The 27,182-nt window shown below is 40.0% G+C and overlaps 2 protein-coding genes across 2 annotated transcripts in view; both read right to left on the bottom strand.

Annotated features, from left to right (window-relative positions):
• Positions 1-2,709: 2,709 nt before the first annotated feature.
• On the bottom strand, positions 2,710-10,307 carry TLCD5 (TLC domain containing 5). The gene is made up of 3 exons (XM_016149909.2): positions 10,117-10,307; positions 7,606-7,805; positions 2,710-6,000 (listed from the first exon to the last, which is right to left on the bottom strand). Exons 2-3 carry the CDS (start codon positions 7,802-7,804, stop codon positions 5,462-5,464), a joined length of 738 nt encoding a protein of 245 aa, XP_016005395.2. The 5' UTR covers position 7,805; positions 10,117-10,307; the 3' UTR covers positions 2,710-5,461.
• A 6,989-nt stretch (positions 10,308-17,296) lies between these two features.
• The window catches only part of POU2F3 (POU class 2 homeobox 3), an 84,494-nt gene continuing 74,608 nt past the window's right edge, over positions 17,297-27,182 (bottom strand). The window contains exons 12-16 of the mRNA XM_036221107.1: positions 26,602-26,738; positions 24,956-25,117; positions 19,634-19,700; positions 18,365-18,500; positions 17,297-17,405 (exon numbers count right to left, since the gene is read on the bottom strand). Of these exons, the coding sequence (XP_036077000.1) occupies positions 17,366-17,405; positions 18,365-18,500; positions 19,634-19,700; positions 24,956-25,117; positions 26,602-26,738 (542 nt within the window). The 3' untranslated portion in view covers positions 17,297-17,365. The remainder of the gene's footprint in view (positions 17,406-18,364; positions 18,501-19,633; positions 19,701-24,955; positions 25,118-26,601; positions 26,739-27,182) is intronic.

Raw genomic sequence — 27,182 nt, 5'->3', positions numbered from 1 at the left:
AGCAAACCCTAGCAAAGAGAGGTTTAGACCTCGGCCGGCTCACCTGAGGCACCCGCTAGCCTCTTCCCCAGACAGGGGTCGTCTGTGCCCAAGTCCTGGCTGCCAGGGAGGGTCAGAGGACAGATGTGTGTAGGACTTGGGAGAAAGTAGGTTGGGAATCGGAGTCAGGATTTCTTGGTAAAAATATTGCTTTTAAGCTGCTTCTGCCTTGGCAAATGAAATGCATTGTTTGCAAAATTGAGAAAGCGTGGTGCTTTCCACAGCGACTTAATCTTGCTGTGTAATGAAATGGGAGAAGATAAAGTATATTCATCAGGTAAAGAGCTATATACTTCTCTCCAAAGAGTTCGCAAATATTTTTCGTTTTTCTCCACAGCCAGGTAGATTTAGATATCCATCTAGTTTTGTGATTTCATAATTCGGTATTGTAGCAATTTAAATACTATATACAATACAGTTCCTTAATTCATTCTGCAAACATCTAAAATAGCTATCCTTTTATCCAAATATTTTCAGATTTTTGAGTTTAAACCAGTACTGATGGGTTCAGGACCTCAGCTTTTTTGTAGAAATCAAATGGCAAAGCAAGTCTAGTAAACAGTAGATGTGGAGAGAGAAAACAATTATTTCTTAACAATGCTGTTTCTTAAAGTCAATCTCCAACGGTTCGTAAAAGGATCATTAAAAAACAAGTGTTGGAGAGGATGCGGAGAAAAAGGGAACACTTGTACATTGTTGGTGGGATTGCAAATTGGTACAACCACTATGGAAAACAGTATGGAGGTTTCTCAAAAAATTAGAAATGGCTATACCTTTTGACCCAGCAATTTCATTTCTGGGTATTTATCCAAAGAAAACCAAAACAGTAATTCGTAAAGATCTATGCACTCCAGTATTCATGGCAGCACAATTTACAATAGCCAAGCTATGGAAGCAACCTAAATGCCCATCAACAGGTGATTGGATAACGAGATTATGATTCATATATAATGGAATATTACTCAGCCATTTAAAAAAATGAAATCCTGCCATTTGCAATGACATGGATGGACCTAGAGGTTATTATGCCGAGTGAAATAGATCAAAGATAAATACCGTATGATTTCACTTATATGTGGAATCTAAGAAATAAAAAGAACAAATTGATCAAAAACAGACTCACAAATGTAGTGGACAATTTGGTGACAGGGGAGGGGGAATGGGGAGCTGGAAGAATGGGGTGAAGAGTTAAAGAAGTACAAACTAGCACTTGATAATGGTCACAGGGATGGGGAGCGCCGCAGAGGGAATACAATTAGCATTAATATGATGGCTAGGTGGTGGGCCAGGGTAGAGAGGGAGCAATTGGGGGGATTGTTTTATGAACTATATAGATGTCTAACCAATGTATTGTATACTTGAAATTAATTAAAATGTTTAAAAAAAAAAAAAAAGATCCTTATCCCTGAATAAATGCATAGGCTAAGACTGATGTTAGAAGGGTCAAAAAAGGCAAGATAAACAGAAGCCAAAGGTGACTCTTTATTGTTTGATTTTTTTTTTAAGTTCAGAGCACAGGCAGCTAATTTTGTAATGTTTATTTTGGGAAAGAATAGAAGCAGATTAGGTTCCAAGCCACTTTCCTGATGATCAGATCAGGACACATTGCCACCTGCTGGTATATCCTAGCATAACAATTCCATTCTGAAAACTTAAATTACGTATTTTCTACATATACTTGGAAAGAGTTCCATCCATCCATATACAATTACCAAAATGCAAAGGTTATCCCCTAAACTTGTTTCTTAAACATACCCAGTATCTTTTTTGCCCTATAGCAGTAATTCTATAGTGTCAAGTTAATTGGACCCAATGACTCATCAAATCATGCATTTTAAAAATGATTTCCTCCCTTCCCTTCAGGAACACCTCACTACTTGAGCTTCAGGAATAAAACAAACTGGGAAAGTTTCCTGATTCATCTTCTCTTCCTTGCATACAAAATCTCTTGGCAGACTGTTTTCAAGATCTTTCCAAAGTTAGACAGACCCAAAGTTCTAGCTGTGAGCAAAGAAGGCATTTGCTATGGGAAAGTTTCAGAAGATGGTAAGCAAAGGATTTAATTAAGCCAGTCATTATTCATTGCAGAATTATTTTTAGTGACAACAATCTCTATATCCACCCAAAGTTCTAATGGTAAAAATGTCCCTGAAAGTTTCTTTACAGTTGTTGGTACCTCTAGATTGTTCTAAAGGTTCCATCTATATAATGCCTTCATGAGAGCCAGAACACAATCCTCAGGGTCATTAATTCTTTACCTAGAAAAATGATGGGTGACTAAATCCACTGTACATGCTCTTGAGGTTTTCCAACAGGGACATATTCTAAACTATATTCTCATCCCCTCATCCATTCTTTCAACACGCTTACTGAGCACCTACTATTTGTCTAACACTATTCTAGAGATTTATTTTCATGAAGCCTACTCAAAATCATTTTCAAGGCAACTGCCTAAATGAGGCAAAGTAAGAAATTAAGTTTTTCCTCTTTCTTTTGACAAACAATAGATTGCTGCTCCCCAAAATAAAGTATATTAGGAATGGCTGATGATAAGCAGTAAGTAAGAGGGTTTTCACTGGTTAGTATGAATAAGGGTCAACATTTCGACAGGCCAGTAGACTTTCTTTTTTAACCTCTTAGCAAAACCACAACAAAGATATAAAAGTAGACTCTGGGTTGATAAAAAGTTGTTTATTTTTATAAAATTTAGTACAAATCTTATTGAAATATAAACCCTCTTGAGCAGTGTTAATTATTACATAGTAATCCAAATGCAAATGAGTATTTTGTCTGACCATGTTAACCCTTCATATACCTGTGATGTAAAAACTCAGCATATTAATTGCTAAGTCATCTTCATTTCATATTTTTCTGTCAGATTCCTTCATAGTTATTAGCTGCAACATCAGGAAAAGCTGAAATGAGGGATTATCTTTCCCTTAATTCTTCAGGTTTCTCAAAATTCAAAAGACCTTATACATTCCCATGAGAGTACCCCCAAAACAGCAAGATCTGCAATCCCTTCACTTCTGAAGAGTAAGGAGAAAAGAACTGGTACCAAATTAAGCCTATTCATTTGTCTGATATGGAATAGGTTGCACTGTGCCAAAATCCAAGAGCCAATTTTTTCCTTTTTCTTTTGTTTTTAAGCTCATGTGACAACCCCTCTTTTTTACTAGGCTTTTGCTAAAATCAACATTTCCCAGCATCCTACTTTGACCACAATTTTGTTGGAAAGAAACTATCCAGCATTTTAGGGATACTTATCATAGAAAAAAAAGAGATGGAGATATTACTTTCAGATTATCCTTATATCCAGCAAAAACTCCTTAACCAAAAGGCAGCCATTTTTAAAGACCCACTGTTAATATGCCTTTAAAACTGCTTTTCCTGGAGCTATGATGACTTCATGTGGTCCCAGCCACTTTGCCATGCCTGGCCAATGACATCCATTTGCAAAACCTTTCTTAAGGTTAGTCTTACTGGTGACCATAGAATGAGCTGACACTTACTAGAGACCTTCAGCCTTGACTTTAATAGCCCCATAAACTTGCTCACCAATTACCACTGATCTAAATAACAATCAAGTAAATAACCAACAAATATAAATATTTCATTTTTTCATAAAAGCCCTACATTAAAGACTAAACAAATATAAATACTTCATTTTTTCATTAAAACCCTACATTAAAGACCTGCATTAAGAAAATAATGACTCTATGAAATACACAAGGTATTTCATTCATTCACAATAGTATTTAATCTGAAGTAAAAAGTAAACAAGTGACCTGCCCAAATGATCTGGCAAGTGAGTAACAAGATTCTTTAAAATAACCCAAGAATTCTTGATTCTAAACCTCTTGTTCTAAGTTTACGTTCTTGCTTTTCCTAGCTGATGAGATTAGAGTATCACACTAAGAAATTATTTTTCCTTCCAAGACTGGCCTTGTCATAATATTTTGTCCATAGATAGTGGCGCCTTTTTCAGAGAAAAGAAAAAATAATGACTAAAAGGGAATATATATGAAACAGGAAAAAAAAAAAAATAGCCTCATTACTTGAGGCCAGTATACACTTTAGTCTTCGGTTCTAGTTTGCAGTATGTATTGCAGACTTGAAACCTGAACTGCACGGCACAGTGGAATCCACATGATAAATCCCTATGGAATTTAGTCAGAGCCTCTCATGCCTAAGAGATTAATGCACAAAAGCCCTGAGAACTGGGATAGTTTTCCTGGTAGAGCAGAAGCCATACAACAGGACTCAGTAACTCTGTGCCCCCTGCCATTCATCTCTCATCCAAGTCCCAGCTCTATGGTTTTCATGCAGAAAAGAGTTAACATAGCAGGCCTGAATAGCTGTCCTTGGAAAGTGGTCATTGGCTGGCATCTGGGAACACAAATTTTTGGAGGGCTCCAACCAGTGACTGGTAAGATTGGCTCACTGTGCTTAAACTATGCAAGCAATGTGGTTGATGCCGAACACCTACTTTCCTTCTGGGAATCAGGAATTTTGCTACATGCTAGACAAAGACTGCCTACATGACCAGACCCTGTAAAAACCTTGGGCACTGACTAATGAGCTTCCTTGGTAGACAATTTCACACATATTGTCACAGATCATTGCTAGAGGAATTAAGCACATCCTGTGTAATCCCATTGGGATAGGACTCTGAAAACTTGGACCTGAGTTTTCCCTAGTCTCTGCCCCACACACCTTTTCCTTTTGCTGACCTTTTTATGTATCCTTTCTGCTGTGATAAAGCTCTCAGTATGACTAAGTGCTGAGTCCTGGGAGTCCTCTCAGCAAAGTACCACACCTAACCGTGGTCCTGGGGACCCCAATACAGTTGGTATAGGGAGGGTCAATAAATAACCTAACACCACTGCTAGTTTCACCTCTATCCATCTCTCCTCTTTCTACCTCTCTTTGTTTAAGCAGATCCAGTTCCCTGATTCAATGCTCAAAATGCCAAAGTGATCTCCCTAAAAATTCCTCATTTTATAGTAATGGGGGTGAATTTATTTCAATTGCTACATGGAAAGCAGGATAGTATTTGTTGAAGGAGTCACTACTCAAAGGAATAAGGAAGAAATAGCACTAATCTCTTTTGAGTTCCTTTCTAAGCTGTCTGAGCATCAAGCTTCCCAGGGACAAGAGGACCCAGGGTCACCACAAACTAAAAGAAATGCTTTTCTGACTTATTCACAACTACCACTGATTAGTCTCACTTTCTATAACTGTACTACTGTGGAAATTAGTGTTTAATACTGGTATGTGCTCCACTTGAAAACTGGTTGATAAATTCAGCCCTTTTTTGAAATCTAAATTTGTTATATATGCATGATTCCATAACAGCTATATTTCCAACCTGGTTCCCATGGCTGACTTAACCCAATCCATTAGTTGGAGTAAACTTTGGCTAGTGAGTCTTGAGATGTCCATTATGTTTTAGTTGCTGCTCCTCATTCTGCCTGCTTCTCCAGCCATGGTACTTCTTGATGCTTTTCCTCCATGCAAAGCGCCAGATGCTAAACATAAAACACCAAGACACCGCATACATGGCTACCCCCCCAGCCTTCATAAACCACCTGGGCTTGGGTGAGACCATTTCACAGAAAAGGAGGTGAGCTCCTAAGCTAATCCTCACTCCCATGAAGAGAGCCACAAAGAGGAAGTCCACCACATCTCCAGTGAAACTGTGGTAGTGCCCCGTTTCACGAAGAAACCAGCGCATCTGTAGCAAGGGGTTGGTAATCTCACTTCCAAAGAGGACTGCGTTGACCTCTGTGCCTGACTCTCCAAGAATTAGGGCCATGATGATGCCCAAGATACTCAGTGTGTGGTGAGCCAGCATCAGGGCACCCTCAGACTGGAAGTAGATGCACCAGCCCAAGTCGAAGATGAAGTAGCCCAAGGTGAGACACAGAACATGCACTTGGAGAGGTGTATTGGGTGAACCTGAAATAAATCAAGACAGAAGCAAACTGGGTGACTGGAGATTGTGCTGCCTTACACATGGATACTATGTTATCTCTCACACCTTTTTAAATCATTGAAAGCAAAAACAATGGCATACAAATGCTTTTTAATGATAACCAAAGGAAAATCTAAAACCATGGTCTTTTTCAAACCATGTTACAGGCCCTAGGCAATGCTATTCTGATGAATCATCTCAATAAGTGATTTGAACACCAGCAGTGATCTCAGTATCCTCTTCATTGTAGAAGCATAAAATCGAGTTATTTTGTTCTTTCAATTAAAATCCTACGGTTTCTTTTCTTCCCTTTTGTTTTTATTTTTTACCAGCTAAAGGTCTGCTTCCAGAGTTTTTAGTTATCCTGTCCTGAATGTCAGATTAATTTTGTAGTTTACTAGGTTCAATTATTGGACACTGGGGACCCTAACCCATCTTGAAAGTGGACTTTGGAAAGAATCCCAGAAATTAGTGTTCCTATGTCCAAGAACACAGGGTACAAAGATCTGGCATGTTCAAATCCATTAAGAACCTTCATATAAAACACAAAGATTAAGTTGCTTTCATTATCAGTGTGACACTTTGGGGAGAAACTCAGAAGTTCAATATGGAAATCTAAGGGAATTAAAAAAAAAAAAAAGAATCTAAGGTATTTTTAAAAATCTTATCCTAGGGGACTTATAAACTGAATTGTGTCACCCCAAATATCATATGCTGAAGCCCTAACCCTCAGTACCTCAGCATGTGACAGTATATGGAGATAAGGCCTTTAAAGAGATAACTAAGTTAAAATAGGGTCATTATGTTGGGCCCTAATCTAATGTGACTGGTGTCCTTATAAACAAGATTAGGACATAGATACACACAAAGGAAAGACCATGTAAGGACACAGCAAGAAGGCAGCCATCTACAAGCAAAGGAACAAAGCCTCAGAAGAAACCAACCCAGTCCTTGATCTTGGACTTCTAGCCTCCAGAATCGTTAGAAAATAAATTTCTGTCATTTAAGCTACCCAGTCTGTAGTATTTTGTTATGGCAGCCCAGCAAACTAATACAAGGGGATATAATTTTTGTATTCTAAAAGTAACACTTGTACATCTACCAGCTTAAAAATGAATATCGTAGTCCCAAATAATGAGTCATTGGTTAAATGATGGTTAATGCATATAACACAATATTATAAATAATTAAAAAGAAAAAGGAAGATCTATATAAACATGGAAGGATGATGTCCTCTAAATATACAATCAAATAAAAATTGCAGGTTACCAAAACATATGTGTAATAGAGTCTCTTTGGGGGTTGTGGTGGAAGATGTTGATATTGGCTCCATATTTTGTACATTTTGATTTGAATTACAATATAACAAGCATTTAAAATTTGCTTTAAAAGAGTTATGAAAAGCAGAAACAATAGGCGACATATACAATATCAGAGTTAACAATAAAGAATGAAAACTCCCAATGCAAATTATAATGGTAATTAATTTTCAGTATCTTTTGATATTATACAAATTCTGTGAAAAAGTCCCATCTTTCTATGGCTACCCCAAATGATAAATCTTAGGAAAAATCCTGTCTCCCACCTACCTGGGTAGGTAAAAGGCCAAGGGCCATCAATGAAGCCAATATAAGCTGAGAGGCCTATAGAGAGGACTCCATGGGTGAATGTAACCAGCCGGCAGCTCCACTCATAGCTTCGGTGCTTATTCAGGTGGCAGAAAGAAATGTAGAGGGAGAGCCAGCCCCCTAGGCTGCATAGCACCTGCAGATAGAGAGCTAATGCCATCCTATAATGAAAAGACCAAAACCAGAAAAACAAATGATGCAGCCTAAGAAATCAGCATTGGGGCCATTTGTGTATAATCTTCATTCCTACTATAGAATAGTGCCAAAATACTGCCTTCATTGAAGCATTTCTTCCTTATCTACATAGCCAAAAATCTTCTATTTAAGTATGGCCATATTTATTATTATTATTATTATTATTTTTTATGGTGACATTGGCTAACAAAATCCAGTAATTTTCAGCTGTACATTTTAACAGTAAGGCATGTATATATATTTACACTGTGTGTTCACCTCCCATATTGTGGCTATATTTCTGACTCCATGTTCCTTAAAGATAACATGTTGGCAACTGGTAAAAGGTGTAAACTGAAAACTAGGCATTGCACTGTGAATTCGCAGACTACTATAACACATTGTCATAAGTAAATGTGATGACTGACCTTGGATGATTATATGTGAGTAATATAATACATGTATTAGATAATGTGTTCACATTTCAAAAATCTCAATAAGAAACTCTCATGAAAAAACACCACCACATTTGTGGTCTCAGCTAGAGATCATATCACACATGGCAGTTTAATGTGGTTTTAAGTTGACACTAAGCTGAAGTTTAGATTTGGGTCATGGGTTTATCAGTCAAAATCGAAACTTGAGGTACACCTAAATACAGAACTAAATAGAGTTCAAGTATTTTGGAAGTGAAAAAAATTCTGGTTCTATTCAGTTATGAAATCCAACTCAAAGACCAACAAAGGGGGAAGCTGGATTCTGAGGTACCAGTGGAAATTTCTTGTTGATATATACAAATATTAAGTCAATTATTTGATTACAAAATGAAATAGTCAGAAAACTACACTTTGAAAATTGTAATGGTGACAAAGATATCAAGAGTTTGTAACTGAGTCAATGTAGTCAGACCTAAAATCTAAAAATAATCAAGATGTTATTAATATTTATTAGCTCCTTTTGAAGGTACAAGTAAAAAAGTCAAAAACATTTCAGATATCTGTCTCATCTCAGCAGGAATTTTCTGCATGGCTACACTTATTGCTTAATCCTACTCTGACAAGTGAAATAGTATCTGTGGACCAACAAACTTCAATACACGAGCCACTCCCAAGAATGCTATCCAGAGAGGGATCTATGAAAGTCAAGTTTTATATAGCTTTCATCTGAAATCAGATTTCTATTCAAGAAAACAAGTAGGTGTCAATCAGAGACCTGAGTTCCAATTCTATCTCTGACTCTAGCCAATAAGAGCGTGTGGGCAAATAACTTTAACCAAAAAAAGTGAAGGGATCAAGAAATAGAAATTGGTAGTTACAAAATAGTCACAGGGATGTAAAGTATGGCATAGGGAATACAGTCAATAATATTGTAATAACTATAGTGCCAGGTAGGCACTAGACTTATTGCAGGAATCACCTGGTAAGATACATAAATGTCTAACCACTGTGCTGTACTAACCTGAAACAAAATAATACTGAATACCAACTGTAATGAAAAATTTTAAATTAACATTAAAAAACCTCTATAATCTGGTCCAGTTCTGCGAAAAATTTTGTAAAACATCTAGGCCAATTTTCTGAGTAAGGGCCAGAAATACAAAGTACCCAGAGTGAAAAGAACCAACCTCTCATTTCCTTTTAAAACTCAAGGTCACCAGCCAGTAATGCGGCTCAGCTCATTTGGATATGCCGATTAGTACTTTTAGAGCCCTCTCCCCGGAATCCTAATTCCCTGGCAGAACAGAGGAAACAGTAGCCTATTTACAAATACTTAAAAGAACAGACATTTAAATGGCAGATACAACTCTGTGATCTTCGGAAAGTCATTCCGTCTCTGGGTTTCGGCTTTTTACTCTTTGGTGAAAGAATGGAGGGTATTTAGATGGATGTTCCAGCTCAGAATTCCAAGCCTCCAGCTGTTCGTGCCAGGGCCAAATTCTGGCAAAGGAGCTTTGGGCGGGGCCCCTTGGACCCGGCCAGGAAGAAGGCGTGGCTGGGGCCAGCAGCGACCTGGGCACCGACCAGGCACCTCGAGCGCAGCTCCCTGAGGCGGGCCTACGGATCACTGGCCACGCCCGGCCCAGGCGCACCTGAGCCGGACCGTTAGGCCCGCATCCGCCGGGCGCCTGAACCCAACGCAGAAAGGCCCCGGCGCCCAAAAAGGGAGGGAGGGACCTCCCGTCAGAGGCTAGGCCATCCATCCGCCTCTTTCCCCACCGGCCGGCCAGGCGCGCTGTGCCCAGCGCCTCCCGAGCCTAGCCCGGCTGCCGGAGCCGGGCATTTCTCGCCTCACTCTTACCTGGCCGAACGAACAGAGAAACCTCCGGCTTCCGGGTCCCAGAGCTCAGGGCCCGGATCCCGGGAGCAGGAAGCAACGGGAAGAGGGGAAAAGGATTAGGCTCTGACAACGGAGGAGTCGTGGGCCTGGGGGCACCTGGTGGCTGGGAGGACAGAGCGCAGAGCCGAAGCTGGACGAGAGACGTTCTGAAAGCAGACGAAGGGGCCTCCTTCTCTGAAGGCTGGGCTGGCGGTGGGGTGGGCTGGCGGTGATCTGGTGGTGACGTGAGACCTGCAGGCTGTTGGTCTTGCTTGCTTGTTGTCTGTTTGAATAATTATCCATTTCCCCATCTCTCCCACGATGGGAAAGCCCATCCAATAAACACCTTAGCACCTACTAAGTGCTTGCCTCTCTACAAGGCACTTTGAATACCTAAGACGTAGTCCCTGCCCTCATGCTTGAGTCTAAGTTGTGAAACAAGGACACATAAAATTAATTTCCAGAAAAGTGCCCAGGCCTGGAAATTAGAAGTTATTCCTTCTTGTTTTAGCCCTGTCACCAACTTGGCAGTAGAGCATAAGACTTAAGAGTAAACCTGGCTTGATTACTGAATGTATGTCTTTGGTCAAGTTATCTAATTTTTCTGTGCCTCTGTTCTCATCCATAGAACAGGGTAGTAATAATGGTTATCTCATAAGGTTATCGTGAGAAATTTTACACACTTTACATGTGTAAAGTGCTTATAAACAATGTTTGGCATATGGAAGTCACTACGTAAATGTTAATTATTGTTGTCACTTTCTGTAAATTCTTTCTCCTCTCTGGAATCTAAGCAAATTTGAAGTGAGGACCAAATGTAAATATACTCAAATGCAGTAAAGGGGGCATCTGGCTTGATCAGCACAGGCAACAATGAGGTGCTGACAGGCCCAGATACTTATAAAAGCAGAAGACCTTGAGCAGAGGAATGAGCTTAGGCTAGGTCTGAGGAATAGCAAATAGTCTAGTTTTGGTCATTTGTCTTGCTAATCCTTTAAGAATAAGGAGTACATTGTTTTCATCTTTGTTTCCCTAGTACCTGGTATGAAGCAGGTACAATAAATGTTTGCTAGTTGAATGAATGAGAAATGAACCTGGAAGAGTATATTGGGAACATATTGTAGCTCATAAATCTTATTATGTATACCACTTGGAAAGTGTTTTAAAAATATCTTTTGTGCTGGCTGCACCTTAAAAATTATTTAATAGGCCTGGTGTGGGGCCCAGGAATCTGTATCTTTTAAAACCTGCCAGAGGTCATTTAGATGATTAGTGACGCTTGAGAACCACTGCTGTTAGATCATCTAAAATAGCTGATGCCAATCTGAGGCATCTTAGTATGCAGATAATAGAAAACCTGTGATGCTATTGGGCCAGGGAATAATTTTATCATGTTCTCTAAGCCCTTGACACTGAAAGTGTGATCCATGGGCCAGCAAAATCTGTTTCACCTAAGAATTTGTTAGAAGCACAGAATCTCAGACCCTAAACCCAGACTTACTGAATCAGAATTTGCATTTTGGCAAGGTCCCCAGTGATATATATGCACATCTGGGCAGTATTTTTCAACCTTCATAGCACAATAAAATCACTTTAAAAGGACCTTTAAAAAAGTCCCAATGCCCAGGCCACACCCCAGACAAAATAAATCAGAATTTGCGTGTAGCTATCTTTTTAAAGCTCTCCAAGGTGATTCTAATGTGCAACCAAAGTTGAGAATCCCTGCTATATAGACACTCAACAAAATTAGTATAAGATGAATCAGAGAAGACAATCTGTTACAAGTGGGTTGGAATAAACTAGATAAGAGGTAATGATAGCCTGCAGAAAACATGAGAATATCCATTTCACTAAGTGGATAGTATGCAAATCTCAACCTTTTACCTTTTTCTTATGTGTTATTGTTGCATTTTTTTTCTTCTAGTATCTGAATCTGGAGCTTTCTTCTTGATGCCACATTTCCCAGGAAAGAACAGCATATTAAAGGCTTCAAGAGTCTAAAGGCTGAGGGGATAAGGGAAGGTGCCAGTTCTTCCAGACTCTATTAGGCCTTTATCCTAGGGTGATTGGGATTCCAGGTTTAAGCTTACTATAAATTAAATTTTATTAACTTATATATCTTTGGGCACAATTCTTGTTCCATCAAAGCAGATCCTAATCATTAGTAGCATCTCTCAGAAAATTTCTGGGGTGTTAGGGAGAGCAGGTGACAAGAGGCTCTTCACCAATTTACTTTAATAACAATAATAATCATTGCAATAATAGGTAATATTAATGTACCAGCATTGTTTCAAGCACTTTACATATATTAATTCTTTTAATTCTAACAAATCTATGAGTTACTCTATTGTTCCTCTGATTTTACAGGCAATAAACTGAGGCACAGAGCAGTCATGGAGCTTGCCCAAGGTGACATAATTAATAGGAGGCAGATTTTGGTAGGAACTCAGGTAATATGGATCTTGAACAGGGGTCCCCAACCCCCGGGCTGCAGACTGGTACCAATCCTTGCCATGTTAGGAACTGGCCCACACAGCAGGAGGTGAGCAGTGGGCCAGCAAATGAAACTTCATCTGTATTTGCAGCTACTCCCCAGCACTAGCATTTACCACCTCAGCTCCAGCTCAGATCATCAGGCATTAGATTCTCATAGGAGCACCAGTCCCTGGTGCCAAAAAGATTGAGGACTGCTGCTCTGGAGGTCATGATATTAATCATGAAAATATATTGCCTCCATTCAACTAGAATCTCCTCCAGATGCACATTGTATTTTTCCGTATTCACAGCTCTTTATTTATATCAGTGAAGGGCGTTAGAAGTTCTTTAGAGGGGAAAAAAATAAATTCAATTTTTAAAAAATCTTAATTGCATATTATGCACTAGTCACAATGCTAGTAATGGGAACACAAAGAAAAAAAGACAGCCTCAACTACAAGGAGCACCCCACAGTCTATCAAGAGAAGCAGAGCAGTGGGGTCAGCAAATGTGCTATCTGAGACATAACAGGAGCATTCAGAGTGCCCCGGAAGCAGAGGCACTGAAACCGAATGCTCAGGATAGGATTCTTAATTTGAGAACTGTGATTACGTGTATTCTCTGGGTGGTCCAGACAGAAGTCCTTAGTCTTAGGAGTCCACAGCTGGGCTCACTGATCTTGAGTCAACTAAAGAGTTAAGTTTGAAATTTGAAAAGCAGCAGCAACAAATTTTTCCTCTTTCTTTCTCCCTAGACAATGACTGGTTGTTGCCCTTCAATTTTCTGTCTTATTGGATGTTGAAATAACTAACCAAGCTTAGGTTAAACTTCACTGGAATTATGAGTTTTATGGAATCATGCAGACATGAAAGGTAAGTTGATGCTCACTTCCAGATTTGAATCTATTCAGTAACTGTCCAAGTCAATGGACAATGAAAACTACTGGTGGCTGAACAGTTAGGCTATAATTCTGTTTATTTCTTTCATTAAAAACAATGGTCAAATAGAGAACCCAGAAATATACCCCCACAAGTCTAGGTAACTGATCTTTGCCAAGGAGCTAAGGCAATACAATGGAGAAAAGATAGTCTCTTCAACAAATGGCGCTGGAACAACTGGACATCCACCTGCAAAATAAATTGATTAATTAATTAGTTAATTAATTAATTTAGACACAGACCTTACACCTCTCATAAAAATGAACTCAAATGAATGATAGACCTAAATGTAAAACACAAAACTATAAAACTCCTAGAGGATAACATAGGAGTAAACCTAGATAACCCTAGATATGATGATGACTTTTCAGATACAACACCAAAGATATGTTCCACAAAATACTTGATAAGCTGGGCTTCATTAAAATTAAGAAATTCTGCTCTGCGAAAGACAATATCAAGAGAATAAGAAGGTAAGCCACAGATTGGGAAAACATATTTGCAAAACACACATCTGGTAAGGGTCCATTATCTAGAATATACAAAGAACTCTTAAAACTCATCAGTAAGAAAATGACTAGATTGAAAAATGGGCTAAGGACCTTATAGACACCTCACCAAAGATATACATATGAAAAATAAGCATGTGAAAAGATGCTCCACATTATAAGTCATCAGGAAAATGCAAATTAAAACAACAATGAGATACCACTACACATCCATGAAACAGCCAAAACCTGGATCATGGATAACAAATGCAAGTGAGGATGTGGAACAACAGGAACTCTTGCTGCTGGGAATGCAAAATAGTACAGCTGCTTTGAAAGACGGTTTGGCAGTTTCTTCTAAAGCTAAATATACTCTTACCATACAATCCAGCAATCATACTCTTTGGTATTCACCCAAAGGAGTTGAAATTTTATATTCACATAAAAACCTGCACACGTATGTTTATAGCAGCTTTATTCAAAATTGCCAAAACTTGGAAGCAACCAAGATGTCCTTCAGTAGGTGGATAAATGGATAAATAAACTGTAGTACATCGAGATAATAGAGTATTACTCAGAACTAAAAAAAAATGAGCTATCAAGCCATGAAAAGACATGGAGAAACCTTAAATGTATATTACTAAGTGAAAGAAGTCACTCTGAAAAGGCTCTATACTATATGACATTCTAGAAAAGGCAAAACCATGGAGACAGTAAAAAGCATCAGTGCTTGCCAAGGGTATGGGGGCAGAGAGATGAATAGGCAGAGCACAGAGGATTTTTAGGGACGTGAAAATACTCGGTATATTATGATGATGAATATATATTATTATACTTTTGTCCGAACCTGTAGAATGTACAACACCAAGAGTAAACTAAGGTAAACTAAGGACTTTGGGTGATTATGATGTGTTAATGTAGGTCCATTGTTGGTAAAAGAAAATATCTTTTCTGATGATTGATGTCAATAATGGAGGGAGGATGTGCATGTGTGAGGACAGGTAGTATGTGAGAAATCTCTGTACCTTCTTCTCAACTTTGTTGTAAACCTAAAACTGCTCTAAAAAATAAGTTGCTTTTTTTTTTAAGTTCAAATGGGTTAAAACCACAGTCTTAGTGTAGATCAACTTTTAGCACTCACCTGAGAAAAGATGTCAAGGTAGCCAGGATTGCTGTAGGAAAGGGTCAGCTCTGACGCCCATGAGTATGCAAAGAAGAGTGCGTACACACACACACACACACACACACACACACACACACACACACACACACACAGAAAGGCTTATGAGTGGTGGAGTGGTCCCTTTATGTACTTAAATTACTGCTGAAGGCTCCTCTTGCTATCTCTTTGCTACATACTGAGCCCTTTTCAATGAGCTCTTTTCTTAAGAAACTACTATCAAAACTACTACTTCATGACATGAAATATTAGTCTTAATATAAGCCCCATTCAAACATTAAGAAAAGTTAACTCTTGATCACTTATGTGTAGATTTTCCACTTGGATATAATTATTTGCAACAAATATCTAATCCTTAGTTTTTCCTCTTCAGCCATTACATTTTTTGAAGGGTCTCCCTTTCCTACAGGTCAGTATTTACCTCAAGAATGGTAACTATTTTAACCTAAAAAAACCCACAAGGATTGCTTTCCTTCCCCTCAAGCCACTCACCAAGACTCACGGTGCATTTCAAAGCCAAATAAATATGATTTTTAAATCATTTTTTGCCTTAAATATCTATTGCTTTCCATTGTGAATTATGAATAATGGACCTTCAGGATATCTGAGATATGAGCTATTAGCCTCAGGCTCTACCTCTTAAGTCTCTGAATGACTTGACCTTAAGTATTCACCCTTCTCCCACTTGCAAAAAGAGGAAACTGATCTCTTGCCTCCTCTGCCTTCAAGGAAGTTCTGTCAAAAAGAATAAGAACTGTGGACTCTTCAGAGCCCTGTATTAATATATGTTATCTTTAGCATCAGTTTGGGGAGTAATAGACTTAATGCATTAATTTGAAACATTCTCTCCATCCCATTTCAACACATTTCATCATGTGTACTCACATTCCCCCATAACAAAAGACACAGAATAATAATCTGAACTTCTTCTTATCAATAGTGGAATAGTTTATAACATCACTATACAAATGTATTTAGAAACAGTGAGATTTCTTTGAATCTCAACATTTCCTTGGATATGCAGTCTTAAAAAAAAAAGTACCATTTCTACAATGGTTTCATGTTACATCTCTACACACTGGCCCACAAGGAAAGAGACTAGAGATAAAGTTCCTAGGAAATTAAGAAGGATTCCCAGCCCATATGGAAACTCTTATAGAGCTAGCACAGTATTTTTTTACACTTTGGTAGTTTTTCCTTTCTTTTTCTTTTTCTTTTTTTAAAGAAGATAAAATATTAGAGATATCTTCAAAATTCACACCTGAGTTAAACATTTTGCTGGAAAATTCGGTATGAAGAAAAGAAGAACATAATACAAAAACAGGAAAGGACTATATATAGGTATTTTGCTAGCATAACTGTGTGTTTGCCTTTGTGTTCTTTCTTCTGCAGCCAGGAGAAGGAAGAGAGAATGAGAAGGAGAAACATAGGGAAGGAGAAAGGAACAAGTGCTCCTGAACTCTGGGACAGATTTAACAGACAGAAGAGCACCTGTGAGCAGAGAAATGTGTCCCCAGGACTAAAGAACTCAGCCTTCTGTAAAGAGGAAGGAACTTGGAGAACAAAATCATGTATGGATCTGGTTTTAGATAAGTGAGCAGGACTAAAGAGAAAATAGGGTGAAAGAAGAGTCAGTCAGACAACTTGGTTGAATAAAGAAAACATCAAGGCTTTGGTGCAGAAATTGGATTCAAATCTTTTCACGGATTTAGAATCAGTTTGGAGATTATGGCTAGATTCAGAGTCAAAAACATTATCTCTCTGGTGGTTTGGGACACCAGGCAAATGGCTGTCCCCAGAATGAGTTAGAGAATAATGACAAGAAGTTATTTCTCTGAAGCACCACTGCCACAGTGATGTCGTCTGAAATATTTAGAACTAGAGGATAAAGGCACAGGCAAGGAAAGTGAAAATGGTCAACCTCTAGGATTGATATATATTTCAAGAACACTAGGAGTCAACACATGGATCAATCACAGTTTGGATCTCCAGAGGCTCTTGCTCATGAAGAAAGTAAGAGTTTAGTTTCATTGATAGTGGGAATTGTCTTCTACTCTTCTGAAAGTCATCTGTCCATACAGAGAAGGAGTGACTCCCTTCCTTCCAGTGAGAAATACAGGGCCAGGTGGAATAGGAGAAACTTTTTAGTCTCAGTGGAGGTATGTGGGATGATTCCATCGGTACCAAGACCTGGAAGGGAGAAAGAAACAAGTCAATTATAAAGCTGCTAATATGATGAGGAAATATGGGAATGGGCAGTAATAAACTAATAAGTATAGGGTTTCTTTCTGGGGTGGCAAAAATGTTCTGGAATTAGATAATGATGATAGTTGTATAACCTTGTGAATATACTATAAAGTACTGAACTGTATATTTAAAATGAGAAATTTTATGGTGTGTGAATTTTTTAATGTGCAATTTTTTAATGTACATTATATGGTTTTTATCTTTTTCTTTTTTTTTTGGTGGGGGTTGTTGAGGAGCTCCAACTTTTGGGGTTATGTGAAAATTGGCCAATGAGAGCTGGCTGCCTTACTGAACTACTTGGGTTTGGACAACTGGATCCATCTCTTCCAACAAGCTAGATCTTTAGCCTACCACCTAACTTTCATATCTCTCTTTGATTCTGAACAGAGAAGAATCTCTCAAGGCATCAACTCTGAAAATACTTTTTAGAGTGGATTCTTTGGTCCAAGAGGTTAATTTCCCCCACTGTATCCCAGGTGGGAACATGGGATAGGGAGCAGCACCACTTTCCTCTCTCACTGTGTCAGCCACACTTGAAGCTCAGGCTCACATCAGAAAACCCCAGGATAGGGTTATTGGCATGAAGTGGAGAACTCCTAAGCCCAGTGAAAGGCCTAGTGTGATAGGAGTGCTTGGAAATTTCCACCTTCCCATTGAGGATGGAAATTTTGGGTTTGTTGACATGAGCTCCTTGCCAGGACTGCTCACTGGCTGAAGCTTCTCTTTTAAATCCCACTCCCTAAGGATAAAGTCCAGTCTGGTTCTCCACTTTATCCCCTCTCTGCCATTCCATTTCCTTTTTCCAACCCCGTGACAGCTTTCATTCCCAAGGTTTTGACCCAGTGTCTCACATGTCCCTTAGCTCTGCTAGGATGTCACTGTACCCTTCCCTTCCATCTTACCCTGAAGAGTTAAAACTGGAGGAGGAGTTCACTGCCGCTTTGGAGTTATTTTGAGATGTGGTTGGGCTGCTGGTGTGGAGTCCTGAGCTAGGAGATGAAGGCTTGCTGTTATTCCCAGGGGAACAGGATGATGTTACTGAGGATAAGGAGAGGCAAAAACATGAAGAAAATAATGCAGTTGGATCCTGGGACCTTGTGACATACCCCTTCAGACATGTATCCACAAGGGGATATCACCCTCTCCCTAGCCCCCACTTCATTTGACTACTTTCTGCCATATTAGTATCAGCACCTGGGCTGGAGTACCTCCCATCATAAATGGGCTCCTCAAATCAGGCCCTAGAGAGTTGCATGGCTGGTTCTGCAAGTCCCAGACTTGCTAAACTCAAGGCCAGATGCCAGACTCATCCTACTCCACTATGCACCCTGAGCTGGGCCTGTATAGCCCCAGATCCAGAGGCAGGACAAATAAAAAAAAAAAAAAAAAAAAAAAAAACAAGAAACCTTAGAAAGGAAGAGAGGAAGAAAGAAAGAAAAGAACACAGTGAGGGAAAAGAGAATCTGAAAGCACAATTAAAGATTGCCAGCCTCTCTAATGCTCCTGTCTGGAAACAAACAAAAGGTACATGGTCTAGAAGATGCGAGTCTAGGTTCTGGGCTAAGCAGCTCTGTGGGCTGTGGCAACTCACTTCACTTCCCTGAAATTCATTTTTGTCCTTTGTAAAATGGCAGATTTGGATTAAACTGAACTCTTGTATTTGAATTTTCCAAACGGCATTCTATGGATAAGGCGGCATATTATTTTACCATCCAAACTAAAATACTTTGAAGAGTGGAAGAGAGTACTATTGATAGGACAAGAGGCAGACACTGGGACTGTCCTGAGCACACCCAGACATATGAGCATCTTATTTGGCTCTTTCAGATGCTATAGGTACTTTTTGAAAAGCAGAGTTCTGTACAAAATTAGTTTGGAAAATCCTGTCTTCCTTTAGCCTTCCATACAGCAACTTTAGAAATGTATAATGTACTTGAGTGCTGAGAAGTATTGCAATCAAAATGAAACAAAAAATAAACATGTTTAAACTTTGCTCACTCAGCATTTCCCAGAATTTCTTGATCATGAAAACTTTTTTCCTCCAACATAGACTTTAATATCCTTTGAAGTACATTTAGGGAATGCTACCTTAGGTAGATCCCTTCCAGTTCTAATGTTCCACTACTTAAAGGAATTCTTGTATTATTCAGAAACTTCATTTTAAAGCTCACCTGTTCCAGGCATGGTGCTATGGATTGGAGGGATGGAGATGGGGCCCAGAGACCCAGAAGGAGAGACCTGAAAGGCAAGAGCAGCTTGTAAATGTCTATTTCCACTCCCTTCTCCAACCTTGGATACTCTCCCCAGGATGCTGGGTCCCACACTGGGCAGAGACTAGGGCTTAGCTTCCTTGATTATTTCCTACTCTAAACCTACATTCTGTTCCATTTCATAGGATGGCTTCTGGACCACATAGAGCATCCAGCTCCAGCTCTGCCCTCTTCCTATAGCTCTGTGCTGCTAAAACTAGGCTCTTCTCACCCTGCTGTGTGTGTGTCACCTGGCAAGGTTTTTCTGGTATTGCCAGGTCAAAGCTTCTGTGCTCGAGTGTTCTGGCAATGAAAGGAGCATACTTCTTGGACAATGCTGTGACAGACACTGCTAGCAGGCTGTCTATTTTTCAGTCCCCACTTCTTTCTTCCTAAAAGAGCCCTGCTTCTGCTCAGGGAAGCAGAGTACCATCCCTAACAGCCCTGTCTGATGCATGAGTGGACCATTGACTCTCCGTAGATAACCAGAGGAGTTAAACTTTGGTCTCTGAAGCTTTTTATTTTGCCCTGGAGACCTCACAGCATCATCAACCCAGATTTAGAAGGGACCTAAGACAATTAATTTAACCTCCCACACAGTTCAAGAATCTCCGCCTCAGTATTACTGTCCTAGAATGAGAACAAGATAAAATAGAAGAATCGACTTTGGAGCCCAACAGATCTGAGGGTGAGACATGGCTCTGCCACTAAATTATCTGTGTGACTTTGAACAAGTTACCTAACTCCACTGAGATTTGGTTTTCTCACCTGTAAAATAATAGTAGTACTTCTTTCATAGTTTCTTTTAATTAAGATTTAATGAGATAATGTTCATAAAGCTTCCAACACAATACCTGCCGGAGAGTACTGGACTTGTTAAATGTTAGTTCCCTTCCTTCCTGAAGGAAGCTGTTAGCTGCTGGGTGTCTCTAGATGCTACCCACCTCTTAGTTTTAAGTGAAATCTTTATATTTTCCCTCCCCCCCATTCTTTTCATGCTGACAGGGAAAGCCCTGATGAATGTTTTCAAAAGACATTGAAAGGAAGTTCTGCTCAGGAAACTGAGATTTTATATTTTTCTCTTCCCCAATTTGGAACATCTTATCCCAACAGGATGCAGCAGGTACTCACTCCCTAATTAATTGGCTATGGTTCTGCTGCTTTCATTTACCTGCCCTTTTACAATGAGCCTCCTCAGTAGGGAGAGAGCACACGAAGGGTGGAGACAGGTGTGGGGCAGCATGATAAGAGAAGTTATCGATAACCTCTCTCCCTCTTCTTTTCCTTTCCTGCCTGCTGCCACACCCAAGAAATTTGTTGATGTTTTAAAATAAATAATATATTTGGTCACTGTGACCAGCTTCTAAGAAGTTTCCTTTCAGAAACAGGTTATGCATATAGGTAAGCAGACATATGTATATATAGTTCCCCCTTTTTAATTTTTTATATAAATGGTAGCAGTCTGCCCACACTGGTCTGCAACATTTTGTTTTGTTGTTGTTGTTGTTGTTTTGTTTAGTTTAGGGTTTTTTTTTTTTTTTGCTTAACTGTATATCTTGAAGATCATTTCATATTAGAAGCAGAAGAAATTATGTCCTGATCCAAAGGAGACTCTGTCAATGAGACCTGAGGGAAAAATAGGGTCAGAATATTTTCTCCATCTGCTTCCTTCAGAATATTTTCTCTGTCTGCTACATTAATTACAAGTATTAATGTAATTATTTATTTAATGTCTCCCCCACTCCCACTAGGCTGTAGAGTACATGAGAGCTGGATGCTGCCTGTGCAGTTCACTGTTACATCTCCAATGTCTACTATAGTGCCTAGAACTTTGCAGGTGCTCAGCAAATATGTGTTGAATGAGTGATGAGAATGAGTCAGGCTCCTTCAAGGCTCCTCTATGCCTTCACCACTTTTCTCCATGCTGGTGTCCTAGGTTGGGATTGAACCACAGCAAGAAGCTACCTCCCATCTGCTCTGAATAAAGCCCGACTTTAAAGATTCCAATGTTCTTATAACATGGTCCAGTTTCCTTAACATGGTCTACAATGCCTATGTAATCTAGCCCCTGCCTACACTCCAGCTCCCTCAATCACACTTTCTCTCATTTCTTGGGTTTCAGCCCATTCAAGCCTTCCATTGTTCCTCTCCCTACCACCCCAGCCTCATGGCCTTTGTATGCACTGTTTCCTCTGCCTAAAATGTTCTCCCTTACACTCTCTCCTTCCTGTCCTCCCAACTTAGACCTTCTCCCCATTAATGTTCACTCATTCTTCTGCTGTCAGTTTGAACATCATTCCTCAAAGAAGCCCTGGCTCCCTGGACTAGGTTAGGTCCCTCAAATATCCATACATCTTCTCTTGAACCTTCGGCACAAATAGCATTTGTTTATGTGTTTTATCTGCTGGACTCTAAGCTGGGATGACAAGTGTCCTGTATACCACTGTATCCCAATGAAAAACATATGGTGGGTGCTCAAGAAATATTTAAGAAAGGAATAATGAATGAAAATCACATTTCCTCAAACTTAAAATTTCCAATGGCTCCTCATAGCTTTTAGGGTAGTTTAGTGTCCATAACCCATCATTTTCTGGTGCTCATCAACCCCTCTATCTTATTCTCAAACCCTTGGCTGTAGCCAGACTGAAATGCTTGAGATTCCCCAAAGGTATCATGTTGTTTTAATATTCCATGCCTTCTCACAGACCATTCCTTTGGCTTGTTGTGCTTTTCTTCATGCTAATGTCTAATCTGTTCTTTAAACAAAATAGAGAGTCAGCCTTCTCAGACCCCATTTGGGTGGGGTTTTTTTTGTTGTTGTTGTTGTTGTTGTTGTTGTTGTTGTTGTTGTTTATCTGTGTCCTTGTAGCAGAACTCCTCACATCTTCTTTACCCCTTACATCTATTTCATTGCAGTTTCTTGCCTTTTTCCGCTCATCCCTCTTAGTTTCTTCCCTTGATCCTCTTCCTTTGCCCATCCCTCAAATACTGGTGTTCCACTGAGCTGAGACCTGGACTTTCCTCTTTGCTTCCTATGTACAGACTCTATTGGTAAGCTCCTCTTCACCCAAGATTTCAAATTCTATGTGTATATGTATGACTTCCTGATCCATATCTTCATTCCAGCCTTCTCTGCTGACTTCCAGACCCATAATTTCAAGTGCCCATGGACACTGCCACTTAGGTGTCCCATAGGCCTCACTGTACATCATAATAATGGAAATATTGAAGTCATCACTTTTTTTCTATTCCCAAACTAGCTTCTCTCCTGTGTTTGCTTGTTTTATCAATGGCACCACCATTTACCCAATCAACCCAGTCTGAATGCTGACAGTCATCCCAGAGATTCTCTTTCCTTCATTGCTTTCTGTGCCCCCAACCCATTTTCAGTTTATTAACCAACACCTAATGATTCTACCTTCCAATTATCTCCTGAATCTCTCCCACCTCCCTCATTCTTACCACATAGGTTTGCTTCAGCCTTCATTACTTCTCTACTGGATAACTGCATTCACATCCTAACTGCTCACCCTAGCTCTCAAACCACCCTTTACACTGCAGTCAGAGTACTCATTCTAAAAAGCAAATCTGATCATGCTAATGCCCTGCTTAAAAATCATTTGGTGACTCCTCCAAGCCTTTCAGTGTCTTAGCATTGCACAGTCCCTTCAGTCTGGCCTTTGTGGATCTGTCCAGCCTCATCTGTCAACATTCTTCCATGTGGAACCAGCTGCAGTTCCATGAAAGTGCAATATATTCTTCCCGGTCTATAACACTGTTCTCACACTTTCCCCTGTGAAAACTCTTCATTCCTTCTTGCCTTTTAGACTCATCCCAGGTATTAATTATCTTCTTGGGGAAGCCTTCTCTGACCCCTACCTCCCAAAGTTTTGTTAGCTGCTACTACAAAGTTTTCCTAGAGAAATTATCATGTTGTTTATCATTTGTTTATTTGTCTGTCTCCTCCGCTAGGCAGTGAGGTCCTCCAGGAGAGAAGAGAGATACTATTTATTTGTGTACCCCAAGCACTCTGCACAAAGACCAGTATGTGGTAAGATAGTCATAAATGTTTGGTAAAAGAATGAACAATGGTGTAGTTCTATGAAACAGCTATGTCTCACACTGAATTTCATTCATCCTTGAGTGCTGAAAGACTCAAGGGTATCACCATTATCCTCAACTCCCTTAACCTTCAAACACCACTGTCCACAAGGATAGAGAACTTTCCCACCCCTACCCTCCAGGTACCATCTCTCCCCTGGACAGAGAAGATATTTTCTTCCCCCTAAATTTTAGTCCAGGTCTGCTTGAATTCCAAGTTATTTCCAGCTCTGACTTCTTCTCTGGCCTTCTCTTGCATGTCTAGGAGTCATGTACAACTTAATATAACCACATCTATATTCTTATTTTTTCCCTTCAAACCTATTCCTCCTGTGGTCTTCATCATCTCAGGAAATGGTAGCATCTTCCAATCAGTTGCTCAGGCCAAAACCCTTGAAGTCATCTTTGCCTCATTTCTCATGCTCCACATCTGAGCTATAAACACATCTTGATGGTTCTACAGTTAAAGTATATTCAAAACTAACCACTTCTCACTATCATGGCTACCACGCTAACCCAAGCCTCCACCCCTCTCGGCCAGATTATTGTAATTCTCCTAGCTTGTCTCCTGCTTTTATACAGACTATTCTCCACACAGCAGCCTATGTCAGCCAGCTCAGGTTTCTCTGCTCAGAGTCCTCCAATGGCTTATTTCATGCAAACTAAAAGCTAAGGTCCTTTCGATGGCCACCAAGACCTTGGATGGTCTGCTCCATATTACTTCTTTCCTTTCATCTCCTACTTCTAGTCTTCCTTGCTCTGCCCCAGCTACACTGGCTTTCTTGCTGTTTCTCAAATATATAAGGTATTCTCACTTACTGGTTTCTCTGCCTGGAACACTCTTTTCCCCAGATATTTCCCTTTCAACATTTTGACCTCTGCTCAAATGTCACTTTATCAGAGTAGTCCCTTCTGACCTCTCTATTAAAAAAACCCAACTCCCCACTATTGCTTTCCATCTTCTTACCCTTTATTATTCTTCATATTAGATATTTAATATACAGCATCTGTTTGCTGATTTATTTACTGCATGCCCCCCCTCAGCCTCCAACCCCCACATTCCCCAGAATGGAAAAGACTTTTTGCCCTCCAGGCATCATCTCCCCCAGTGCTTGACTGGCAGCTTATTTCCTGGCCACTTACCAGACGGGAAGTGTAGATGGGTGATTTGATAGGCGTGGCCACAGGACAGTTGATTCGCTTCTCCTTTTGGCGTCGGTTGCAAAACCAGACCCTGACCACCTCCTTCTCCATGGACAACTGCTCTGCGATCATGGAGATCTCCTCTGAGCTGGGTTTGGGATTCTACAGAGACCAAAGAAGTAGAGCATGGTTAGGATAGGATTGAGAATTGGGGTTGGGGGACAGATGTTCCAAGCAAGCGGGAAAGAACAACAGGTGGATCAAAAGTTTCAGAATCAAACCTAGAATGGAATACTGGCTTTATCACTTACTGTGTGTCCTTAGGAAACTCTCTTAACCTCTCTAAGCCTCAGTCTTATCATCTATGGAATGAGAATAGTAATGCCTACCATAAATGATTATTGTGAGAATTAAATGAGAAAACATGTGTAAACTGCCAAGCACAGGACCTGACACATGTTCTCTTCTCTTACTCCTTCCTTCAGGATAAGTTCTGAAAAGAGGAGTCCATTGGTGAGTTATATGGGGGCAGGAAGAATCCTCAGAACCCATGCTTTCCTCTGTGTTCTTTCCTTATAACCTGGTATATTTCTCCAGTGGCACTGCTTCCTGTCCTACCTCAAAATAAGAAATGATAAAGTTAAACATGTGAATCCATCAAGATATATATCACCCTCCTATATCTACCTAATTTTTTATCAAAGCTCCCTTTCCTCCCTCCTACACGCTCCCTTACTCTTGTTGCTCTGAGCACCCCAATGACAAGGAAAAGCCAGTTCTTGTCATCCCACTAGCAGGCTATAGCCATCAGATCCTTGAGCCAGATACACTGAAGAATCTGCTAGAGGGGCAGCAGTCCTGGAGGCCTGGGGCCCACAAGGTTGAATTAGGCCATGGGCATGTCCTTTAGGGACTCGTGTGGTACAGACACAAACTCTGAAGGTTGGTACTTAAGGAACTGTAATTAAAAGCTATTTAGACCACACCTTTTTTTCCATCTTTTCTCCCCCAGCTCCCATAGGGCACAATTTGATATTATTAGCTTCCACATACTGGCTTAAGATATGCTTTCATACAAGTTTTTTAAAAAGTATATATATAATATGATTTAATTAAGTATGTATATAATATGATTTAATTAAATACAATTAAATGTGCATGCAAAAAAGAAATAGAAGGAAATACATTTAGATGGCATTTCCCGATGGATTTTTTCTATATCTCTGTATTTTCCTAATTGTTTACAATAAGCATTTATCACATTTATAATTTGAAAAATATAAAACAATGCATAGAAAATAAAGAATTTATACACAATGCTCTGGCTTATCTCCCTTTACCTCAACTGGATACAGAGCTACACCCTGTTTGGGGACCCTATATTCCATTCTTTATACGTCCCTTTGAGAGGGACAATGGGCCCCAAATAGATGTCAAAGCAAGGGTTGGTGGGGAAAGAAGTTCCTGGAACCCAAGATGAAGGGCAAACTTTCGGTCAAACACCTGGGTGCTTATAGAGGGGGTGTGTCTTTGCTTTCTCATGCCTTCCCAGGGTAGGTGTACAGTGCCAAGAGGTTGGTGCCAGGGGAATTGAATATGCTGCTAGCCCACCTATGCAAGTCAACCCACCCAGAAGAGCCACTCACATCTTGAAATCTCTTTTCCAGAGTCAGGCGGATGTTGGTCTCAATGCTGGTGCGTTTCTTCCTCTTCCTACCAAACACTTCACTGAGAGGTGGGTAAGAGCTGGGGGTGCTCACCGAGGGGTCTGATGGAGAAGATTCTGTCGGGGGGGGGGGGTGGTGAAAGAGCAGAGGAAGCTCAAAGAAGTGAATTCACAACTGGTCCAATGTTAAAGGTTTTGAGGTCCAGCAACCCTTCTGGGTGGGTTCTATAGTGGCATTTTCAGGAATAGGACTCTCCTTCCACAACCAGGGGAACAAGAACAGATCAAGAACACTACTTCTCCTCATTGCTCTGAGAAAAGGTTCTTTATGACTCCCACAGCAGTGCCTCCAGTGTTTGCAGTCATGGTTCAGGGACACCTAGACATCATCAACATGTATGGGTGTGACTGGGTACAGGCAGAGCTCCTACGAGTAACTCCTGAGTCTGTCTTTTACAAATGTGCCTGGATATGAACATGGAGTACAATGTGAACTGACACTTTGAGATAAAAGCAATGGTACTTGGTAGTAGAATGTTGGTGCCAAAGTCATTTCCTTTT

This window comes from Rousettus aegyptiacus, unplaced genomic scaffold (assembly GCF_014176215.1).
Source record: "Rousettus aegyptiacus isolate mRouAeg1 unplaced genomic scaffold, mRouAeg1.p scaffold_m13_p_5, whole genome shotgun sequence".
Classification (NCBI taxonomy): Eukaryota; Metazoa; Chordata; class Mammalia; order Chiroptera; family Pteropodidae; genus Rousettus; species Rousettus aegyptiacus.
The sequence above is the reverse complement of the archived record's forward strand: the minus strand, read 5'-3'. Positions and strand labels throughout refer to the sequence as shown.

Coding starts and splice junctions, on each gene's coding strand:
- TLCD5 (XM_016149909.2), bottom strand. CDS start 7,804: ATGGCATTAGCTCTCTATCTGCAGGTGCTATGCAGCCTAGGGGGCTGG. Junction 6,001..7,605: donor TTGGCCTTTTACCTACCCAG/GTAGGTGGGAGA, acceptor GATTTATTTCAG/GTTCACCCAATACACCTCTC.